The 10,395-nt window shown below is 57.5% G+C and overlaps 1 protein-coding gene across 1 annotated transcript in view; it reads right to left on the bottom strand.

Annotated features, from left to right (window-relative positions):
- The window catches only part of SLC38A10 (solute carrier family 38 member 10), a 35,677-nt gene extending 32,942 nt beyond the window's left edge, over positions 1 to 2,735 (bottom strand). The window contains exons 1-2 of the mRNA XM_023538658.1: positions 2,361 to 2,735; positions 461 to 581 (exon numbers count right to left, since the gene is read on the bottom strand). Of these exons, the coding sequence (XP_023394426.1) occupies positions 461 to 581; positions 2,361 to 2,459 (220 nt within the window). The 5' untranslated portion in view covers positions 2,460 to 2,735. The remainder of the gene's footprint in view (positions 1 to 460; positions 582 to 2,360) is intronic.
- Positions 2,736 to 10,395: the final 7,660 nt, after the last annotated feature.

Below are 10,395 nucleotides of genomic sequence, written 5' to 3'. Positions count from 1 at the left end.
GGGGCCACTCGCTTTGTCCAGCGACACAGATCTGCGGGTGATCCTGAGAGCACCAAGGGCTGTCTCCTTCCCCGCCCCTCCAAGAGTCTTGATGAACAGCTAAATGGTGTCTCCCTCACGCTCTGCACACCCCCTAAAGTGTACCACTTTCTAGCCACTTGGATCAACAGCTAGGAGCGGTAAACACATTCTGGAAGGAAGAGATTAAAAATGACATTTACGCCTTTCTTGTAAGTTAAACAGACACTTACCATCTGACCTAGCAATTGCATTCCTAGGTATTTACCCAAGAGAAATGAAAACACGTGTTCATGCAAAAACCTGAATGCCGATGTTTATAGCAGGTTTATCTGTAATCCAAAAACTGAAGAAACAACCCAAATGTCCTACTAGCATCCGCTAGAGCTGAACGTACACACATCCTACGACACAGCTCTTTACTCAAAGGTAAAAATACCTCAGAGTCGCAGATCCAGACTCTGAGCCTGCGCATGCGCGTCCACGGAGCTCCAAACAGGGAACACGGCTGTGCCCGGCAAAGTGGGAGGATGAACGGACTGTGTACACCATACAATGGACCACTGGCCGGACGTGAAAATGAACACAAGATGTGATTCCAGTCACATGAAGAAAAGCGGACACCAAGGTCTGGGTGCCAGCGGTGGGCCCTTTGCGGGGGAGCCAGCAACCGCAGGGGTCCCGGCGAGGCTGCGCTCCTTAATTTGGGAACTAGTTACCTGTTTGTTCACTTTATGAAAATTCATCAAGAGCCCACCTAAAACGTGTGCACTTTTCTGCGTGCACATTATCCTTCGATAAGATGTTAACGTTTCAGAAAGCACCAAAATTACTAAGACCAAACAAAAAATCCAAAACCAAAACTCTTTTTAAATGATGCGGCTGCCAGACACTGCGATGGCACATCCCCGACTTGCCCACTTGCCTCCCGCTCTGCTCTTGCCAGGGGCTTCTCCTAGAGAAGGCGCCGAGTCCACCGGGCACGGCCGTCCTAACTCTGCCAGGCCCTTGGGACAGGTGAACGCCTCCCGTTCTCGGCCGGCAGATGGGCCTCCGCCACTAAGCCGCGGGCTCTTCCCGAGCAAGTCAATCTGGCCCACGTCTCATGCTCTGGCAGGGGCCTCGTGCCAACCACCCAGAAGACACTCAAAGTCTGTGGATGGTCCAATCTCCTGGCCCCATGGGGTATTTCCCAGGCGTCTACACAGAGCCCTGCCACGGTGGCACTTCCCACACAGGCATCAAGGCTGGCACCACGGGACTTGCAGATATGCACCACCAGCCAACTACATGACCCAGGACGCAATTCTGTGCTAGGGGGACACACAGTGCTCGAAACACCCAGAGCCGGCCACCCACGCTGGGATTTACATCGCCCAAATACAGACGTTGCCCCGGGGGGCACACGCCACCAGCTCATCCTCCTACGACTGCCTGCAGAGCCTCTGTCCTCCTGCCAACGTGCCTGCAGCCAAGTCAGAGCAGCGACTCACACGGGAACTCTAAACACATTCTCACCCAGACAGGGTAAAGCACTCCAGGTGAGGGATCGAAAACCCCGGATTAAAAAAAAATGTGTTTTTTGCTATTTTTATCCAAAAGACCCTAAATATGAAAAATGCAAAGTGTCTGTTAATCTAAAATTAAACTACTGGTGCCCATTTTCAGTTCCAAAATGTCCATCTTATTTTCTTCTTTCTACCTGTTTGGTTTCATCACACAAGACTGGTCTCGGCGGACCTGACCTTCCCCCCAGTCCCACTCTGCATTTTAGGGAATCTTATCCACTTTGAAGATTCCACCAACCTCCTTCTTCTGGAGTACCAACAGCCTGTTTACTTGTGGACTGTTTAAACAGAAGCCAGATGAATCCCCACCTCAGAACAGCGGCTTCCTTTCACGAGGCATTTAATGTTGGCACGATTTTTTCAACGGAGGCGACACTTGCCTATGGCGAAGCGCACAGATCTAAAGCGTACAACCTGGCGCCCTCTGCGATCGCCTTGCAACCCACGCCCCAGTCAGTTAGTTCCAGGGCCTCTGCGACTTGAGGGCTGTGCTCCCGAATGCAAGAGTAGCAGCGTCAGGGCTTCGAAAACCACCGATAAGGTGACAACGAGTCCTCGGCCGCTGTCCATTTGCGGAAGGCCGTCCTGCGCTGCTGCCCTTGCAGCTTCGGCGGCAGTCGGTCGCTCACTGCGCGGAACCGGGCGCCGGCGCCCGTGCTGGGCAAGCCCCCCGCCTCCAGGCTCCTCCTGCAGACGCCGCGCGGCGCTCCGCTTCCGCCGGCGGCGCGGGGAGCCGGGGCGGCGGGCGCGGCGACCTGCGCCCGCCGGCCTCACCTGTTTGAAGCAGAAGGGCATGGTGAGGACGCTGACCCCGACGATGCTGTTCACTACGTTCATGATCAGCCCCCAGTTGGAGGCGGCGGCCGCGGTCATGGCGCGCGGTCTGGGGCCCGGGGGCCCGGGTGCGAGGCCCTGAGGGAGACGGGAGGCTGCCTGGAGGAGGCGGCCTTGCGGGAAGGCGGCGGGGACAGTCAACCTCCGGGCCGCGCCAGACCCCGTGGCCGCTTCATGTCATCGTCCTCCGCTCACTCCCGCCGGCCGCCTCTGCGTCCCCGCGCCCAGACCCGGAAGAGCCGCCGGCGCCAACTAGGCAACCCTCAGGCTGACTCCGCAGCCGCCCCGGGACGCACACTTCCGCCTGCCGCCGGCTCCCCTGCCCGGAAGTGACGGCGCGGGGCGGGGCCTGATGGAGGGGCGGGGACCGGCGTGGAACTGCCGGGCTCTGTGGGCGGGGCTATGCAGATCGCGAACCAATGAGAGGCAAGGTCGGGTCTGTGAGCGGGACCTGGGGGCGGGGCCGGCAGCGGTGCACCTGTACAGTTCGCCGCCTCGGTCCTCAGGCAGAGCTGGGCTCCTGAGCCCCGCCTTGACCGGGGCGGGAGGGCTGGGGACCCGCCCCGCAGAACCCCCATTCTGAAGGGTAGTGGAGAGCAGGGGAAAAAGGGCTGCGCCGCGCCTTCCGGACAGGAGCAGGGTTTCGAGGGTTCATTTTAACAGTTAGACCTAGGATCGTTTCGGAGGCTGTGCTTGGTGTCCTGGGCACCGGGGCGGTGGCCTTAACTGTCGGAGCCAACCCCTTAACCTGTTCGGAGGAGTTAGCACCTACATTTTACTAATGAAACGCTGAGGCGCGGAGAGGTTTGGTGACTCAGCTAAGGTCACAAAGCTCGTAAGACGGGGCGTGGGGATCTGCTCCCCCGGCTGGCTCCCTTCAGAACTGCACCCGGAGCAGCGTGAGAAGAGAATCTAACATTCCAATATTAAAAGCGTAGAGGAAATGCCGTGCGAGAGAGGTACAGACCAGAGAAACCTAGGAAAGGCCTCAAGAAGGAGGTGGCTTCTCGGCTAGGCCTTGAGAGCCAAATGGGAATGGAGGATGGAGAGGGCTTTGGGGAGGGGAGAGAACAGAGAACGACCTCGATACAACTGTGAATTCCTGACACCTGGCAGATGCTCACTATGTGTCTCCCGGATCCATGCGTAGAGACAGGAGGGCTGGGAAAGGCCTTCTCAGGAAGAAGCAGGTAATTCCGAGAAGGCGGGTAGTGTGCACGGGGACAATCAAAGGCTGCTGGGAGAGGATGGGGACCATGTTTGCAGGTACATGGAGGACCTTGCCTCGTGGAGAAGAGACTGATTCCTCAGCTCCCAGAAGCAGAGCCACTAGGCAAGGCTCTGTCCCACCCCCAGGTGTGAGGGGAATAAGAGTCAACGCAGGGTAAAGAGTAAGTAGATTCAAAACCAAAATAATAAATGCCATTTATTCATTCCGTATAAATCGAGCGTACATTCTATAACCTGCTTTTTATTAATTGTGTAGTTTTTAAGAAGTATCCATGCAAGGCAGGATATGCATAACTTAAACGTATGCTTTAACAAAGAAAAATGCTCACAAACCCACCATTCGGCTTTAAGACAATATTAGCAGAAACTTCGATATTCCCTTGTTTCCTCCACAGGTCCACCTTCATTCTCTCTCTGCGGCCATCCTGCGATCATCACTGTCCAGACTATTAACTCATTACTTTTCTTTAAAGATGTACCACGTACAGATGTATCCCTAAACAGTTGTGAGGAAGATTACTATTTGTCTCTTAATACTTATTCCATCTTCCAAATTTTGCCGACACATGTGGCTGTCTAGAATAAAGAATACACTTCCCAGGCTCCCTAGCAGCTAGAGGTGGTCCTGTGACTAAGTTCTGACCAACGAGGAGTGAGCAGAAATGACAGGAACAACTTTTAGGTAGATTCCTAAAGGGGAGGTGGTCTGGCCCTTCCTCCTTCCTTCATCCTAATGATAAGAACCGAGAGGTGATGGTGAGGAGCCATCTTGGGCCATGTGGACCGTGGTAGAAGCGGAGTGTCAGCCAGGAGGAGCCCGGGTCCCTGGACAGCGTGATAGATCGGAGCTGCCATCCCAGCCCCTGACCACTTCCTTCGGTCTGCTCCATGAGGAGCTGACGAACCATCTCGTTTAAGCCACTATTATTGGACTGTTTAATGAAGCCAAAGCTCTAACCTAATTAATTCAGTAGCATATTGGGGTAGAGCGCTTTACAGTTTTGACTTTTATACTAATGGATTGATATATATAAATTCTTCCACAACTACCTTTTCCCCTCAATTTTGTTCGCAAGATTCACCATCATTTTGCAGGTACTCACTCTGAGTCATTCATTTTCACTGTTCTATGGAAATCAGTTGTTTGAAAAGCCCAGGATGTTTGTATGTATCCATTCTCCTGCTGAGAGCACCTGAGTCGCTTCCGATTGCCTGCCACTATCAACAGTGACTCAGGGACATTGTGCTACTTGTCTCCTTAATATGTCGGAGTTTCTCTAGGGTAAATACCTAGAAGTGGAATTGCAGGTTCAAGCCTGTGCATACCTTTGATTTTCCTAGCCATTGCCAGATTGCTCTTCAAAGTACTTATAAGAGTTCTTGCTGGTTTACATCAGAGGCTGGAAAACTTTTTCCGTAAAGAGTCTGATACCAAATATCTTCTGCTTTGCAAGCCATAAGAGTCTCTGTCACAGCTATTCAATTCTGCCTTTGTAGCTCGAAAGCAGCCCTAGAGGATACATAAACAAATGAGCATGTCTGCATTCCTATAAAACTTTATTTACAAGAGCATCCGCTGGCCCATTTGGGCCCGAGGGCCACATGCTGTGTGGACCCGCGCCCTATACTGTCATCAACACTTGGTATCATCAATTTGGCCAATCCAGGGACTAAAATGGAATCTCATTGTGGCTTTAATTTGTTCTCCCTGATGACAAGTGTGGTTAATCATCTGCTCCTATTTTCATTGTCCATTCCTATTTCTTCTGTGAAACGCTTGTTCGTTCTTGCCCGTTTTTCTAATTAGCTGTTTGTTCTTAGGGATTTTGAGGGGTCCTTTCCACATGCTTGATAACCAGCCCTGTGTCCCTCCGTTTGTGTTTGTCTGATGTCTCCTCATTGTATTAGTTTTTCATTCTGTCCTAACAAATCACCACGAAGTCAGCAGCTCAACCGACACAAATCCATTGTCTTGCAGTTGACGGCATGCAGTTCCTTCGGGCGGTAGGACCAAGGCCCCTATCTGCTTGCCGGTTGTAAAATGAGGGCCATTTCTAGCTTCTAGAGGCTGCCTGTTCCCTGGCTCATGGCCCCCTTCCTCCAACTGCAAAGCCAGCGATGGGGGCAGAGCATCGACTGCTCCTGACACCAAATCTCCTCCACCCAGCCGGGAAAAGTTTTCCAATGTTAAGGGTTCATGTGATTAGATGGAGCCCATCAGGATAATCCAGGATAATCTCCTCATCTCAAAGTCTTGTAACCTTAATCACATCTGCAAAGTCCCTTTTGCCAAGTAAGGTAACATGTTCACAGGTTCCAGAGATTAAGTTGGGCTTGTCTTGGTGGGGCCTCCTCCTGCCTCCCACACTCGTGATGGCATCCCAGTTATGTTTCTCTAGCAGAAATTTTACAGAAGGGATGCCAAGTGGCAGCTCTCGGGGCAGCAGCTCTCCATTAGGTCCCTGGAGATGACAGCCGCGGGCAGTTTGGGCAGGAGGGGGCTGGGGACTGGGATCCTGGCTCTTGTGCTGGCCATCACTGTCTTCAAACAAGGGAGAGCGACGCCCACCTGGATGTCTGTGGTGAGCTGAAGGATCCTGTTCTCCCACGCCGGGCAGGGCGGGGCGGGGTGCTGTTTGGCCAGGGATGAGTGCCCTCCCCACTTCCCCTCCCTCTCCCCCCACTGCAGTCCTCACCAAAGAAACACAGGGACTCAGCCTGGGTCAAACCTACGCGGGAGCTGGGGCTGCTTCCAGAAGCAGCTGGGGAGGTGACCCGGGCTGCAGAAGAGGCAGCTGTGCAGCCGGCTCAGCCCGAGCACCTGGGCACCAGATCCATCCTCCTGTCTGCAGGTGGGGAATGGAGCCAGCGCCTCACCTGCAGTTGGCTGTGAGCTCGAATGTGAAGTCCCAAAGAGGCCTGCTCCCGTCTCTCCCTAAGAGCGTCTTTTTGGGGGCAATCCCCTGACTTTTCAACCGTATCACCAACTTCCAAATTGAAGGCATGATGGGAAGCCAAGATGGCCCCTCAGAGGCGGGCGTCAGGAACCCTGCGGGCCTGGGGTGACGCGATTGCCTGGTAGCCAGGGCTCTCGTCACCCAGACGGGCAGGGGTTAAACATCTTCCAGCCGGTGTCTGAGTTGTCTGGAAACTTGAGTTCCCCTCCCCCCTCTGCTGGGTTCTCCCCTTCAGACATTCTGGTCTGAGCAGAGCCTGAGGCTGCCCCAGACCCAGGGAGGAGACGGCAGCCTCCCTGGCCCCATCCTGCCTCCCCGTCCTCTCTTCCTGCTGCTTGTACAACCCACAGCCATAAAACTGACAGCAGGTCCACAGGCAGGGGTGGGTCTCATTCAGCATCTGCTGGGTGGGACGCCATCGGCCACTCGGGCAGCCAGGCTGCTGAGGGCCCCGTGGAACGTCGCCTGTGCAGGGAGCCCCAGGCCTGCAAACCACCCCCCACGCTCACACACACTTGTCCCTGGCCCTGGTTTTCTTAACAGGGTGTAAGAAGAAAAGGGTCTCAGATCCGGGCCCTTCCCAGCGGCCCTGGCGTTTTCTGAAGCGAGCGCTGTGTTCATTTCATTGGCCTCTCCGGGGAGGGCGAGGGGAGGACCTGAGGTGGGAGACACCTGGCCAGCCCGGTGTGGCAGGGAGGAAGATCACACACCACTTTTTCTGTCACAGCTGCCTGCCAGGCTGGAGATGCGGGAGCCTGCCCAGGGCTGGGGAGCTGTGCTGGTACTCAGCGGGGAGCAGGGAGCCGGTGGGACGCCCATGGCCCCTGCTGAGTGGGCCTAGCGTGGGGAGTCCCTCCTTGAGCCCCCAAAGCAGCCGCTCAAGGGGTTTTCCCAGAGCTCAGGCTGTTGCTGACCACCGCAGGCTCCGGCAAGCGCAGGCTCAGAAAAGGGCCCAGGGAAGGAGGTGGTCAGGAGGGCCGCTAGCGGGCACCTGGGAGGGTGCCTTACACTTGTCACTCACACCTCCACAGGCCTTTGGCGGGAGCAGGGCAGACATGAGACCCTCCACTGGAAAAAGTTCAGACAGACCACCCAGACCCCAATCCCTAGGGACTGTAAAGGTGAGACCCCCGGGGGTGGGCAGACCCCGTCCACACTAGAGGCCAAGCTGGCTGAGCAGTCCTGACAGAGACTTGTGGACAGCTGGCAGGACCGGGCCCCCCTCCCCGGTGGCCCAGCGGGCACTAAGGAGGCCTGCCAAGCTCACCCCCACCCTTTCCCAGAAAGCGGGAAGAGAGCGGGGTGCTGGGGGGGCTCCCACATCTCCTCCCAGACAGCAGCCTGGCCAGGTGTCCTCCCTCGCCCTCCCCTGGTGCCTCCCTGGGGAGACCACCCCAGGATGCCTGGGAGGGCAAGAGGTCTCTCCTACAAGGAATTCAGAAAAGGTCATTAGCCGAGCCCCCGGGTGCCCCGACACCCCAGGACCCCCACACCCGCTGATCGGAGTCTGCGACTTTCTGAGTCTCAGCGGCTGCTGCAGTGCCCACGGTCGCCATCCCTTGCTGCAGGCTGCGTGGGGGGCTGCACCCCGCCACGTTCACCTGTGCAGTCCTGCCCCCAGGACCGCAGACTGAGACCTCATCACGAAGCAGGGCCGTTGCAGATGTGATTGGTCAGGACGAGGTCATACCGGAGCAGGCGGCCCTAGTCCAGTCCTTAGGAAAAGGGGGCACAGGCACGGCCCAGGGGAAAGGCCTGGAAGATGGAGGCAGAGGTGCGGGGTGCTCCCGCCAGCCCAGGGACGCCCAGGATTGCGGGGAGCGCCAGGAGCTGGGAGACGGACGAGGAAGGCTCCCCCTCAGCAGGAGCCAGCGCTGCCGACATCCCCGTCCCAGACCTTCGGCCTCCCGAACCAGGAGAGACCACATTTCTGTTCCTCACACCCCAATCTGTGGACCTTCCTTCCACAGCCCAGGACACTGATGTGCCAGCCACCCTGACACTCCCAGGCGTGAGGCCACGCTATGTCACGTGCACACACGTGCTCCTCGGTCCTGCTGGGGCCTCCCCTGCTCCCCTGACACGGCCAAGGGCCCCCGGCACGCTTCTTGGCGCTCCCCCTGCCCTGCCTTGGCCCCCCTCTCCCCCGCTGCTCCCGGCCGCCCCTCGCTGCCCAGGCCACCTGCACACAGCCAGGGGCCGGGGTCACGGCACCAGCAGACGGGCAGCGCTGGCCCTAGAGACCCACAGGGATCTGGCCCATGAAGGTGCCCAGGGGAGCCTGCTGAACTTCCGCGGGTACCAGCAGGTGGAGAAGGTGGGGAGCCTGCCAGGGACGCCTGCCCGCTGGTCGTGGTGACGTTCTCCTCACCAAGTGCCCTGCCCTGGCCGCCTCAGGGTCTGCTCAGCACACAGCAGCCACAGGTCACATGTCTCGGCTTCTGCTCATACCTGTCCCACTCAGAGTAGAGCCCAGGCCCTGCCAGGCCCTGCACCATGGCCCCATCGGCCCCGCCCCAACACACTTGCTCCACAGAGGCCACAGGCCACAGGCCACAGTCCCAACTGCGGGTCCCTCCCAGGCCTTTCCCACTGGCTGTCCCCCGTGCCTGGAGCACAGCTGCAGACATTCCTGGGGGGTCTTTCCCCTCCTTCCCACCTCTGTTCCCCGCTGAAGAGCCCGGAGGCCAGCCTGCCCATCCCCCTGAGAATGGCGTGGTGCGACCTCCCGACCCCGCCCCCGCCCTGCATTTGCCTGAAGCACTTCCTGCCTTCCGACACACCCCTTGGGGACCTGGCCTTCTCGCCCACTGAAAGGCAAGCTCTGTAGCATCTGCTGAGGGAGGAAGGAGCCTGAGCCCCCAAGGACGGAGGCAGCGGCGAGAGAGGTGGCCCCAGCCCCGGGCCGCACCGCGCTGAGGCGCAAACCGCCGGTGTTAAAGCCACAGTTGTTCTGTGTCTCCCAATAGCAACCCCTGACTGTCACCCTTTCCACTTCACAGATGGGGAAACTGAGGCTCAGAGAGCCGAAGGCTCAAGGCCACGCAACTCTCAAGTGGATGCAGAGGATTGTGGCTCCAAAGCCTTAAGCATCTCAGGGCCACTGGCCTCTGTCCCCGGAGCTGGCTGAAGAGGGCAGTGTCTTCCTGCTGACAGTGGGGTCCAGCATAGTGCCAGTGGGACTGGCCTCGGGGACACTGTAGGCCGCTTTAGGGGAAAGAAGACATAATGAACATGATTACAGACCCGACTCTAGGCTGGTCTGCACGCAAGCTTCGGGGACCCCGTGTGACCCTCTGCAGACCCGGTCTCCACCAAGGCCTTCCCACTCCCGGCCCTGTGTGGGCAGCCCTAGGCCTGGGTACAGGTCCTGTCCAGCAGCCAGTACCCAGGCCCGTCAGGGAAGAGCTCAGTTAGGCCAGGATGAGCTGGAGGAACAGTGTGACCTTTGCGATGTCCCCGAGCCCAGACAAAAGCCGCAGATTAGAATCTTGGCCACCAGGAGGAAACTGCCCCTGAATCTCATTATCGTCTTATAATTAGAGGGGCGGCTGAGAATTCGATGAGACAAAAAACCTGCTTTCACCTACATTTTTTTCCCTTTTCTAAAAATTCCAGACACAAGGGGAGGGCTGCCCGGACACATAGGTGCAGAATCGCACGTCCGGGCACAGGGGCCGGGCGCCCTCCCCGCCGCCTCGGCAAGGGTGGGCTCCCCACCGCAGGAACCTGGGGGAGTCTGCGGGTGGGCTCCCCGCCTCTCGGGGCTGGAGGCAGGTCTGGGCATG

This window comes from Pteropus vampyrus, unplaced genomic scaffold, assembly GCF_000151845.1.
Source record: "Pteropus vampyrus isolate Shadow unplaced genomic scaffold, Pvam_2.0 Scaffold227, whole genome shotgun sequence".
NCBI classification, from domain to species: domain Eukaryota; kingdom Metazoa; phylum Chordata; class Mammalia; order Chiroptera; family Pteropodidae; genus Pteropus; species Pteropus vampyrus.
Note: the sequence above shows the minus strand (reverse complement) of the source record. Positions and strands in the feature narration are given on the sequence as shown.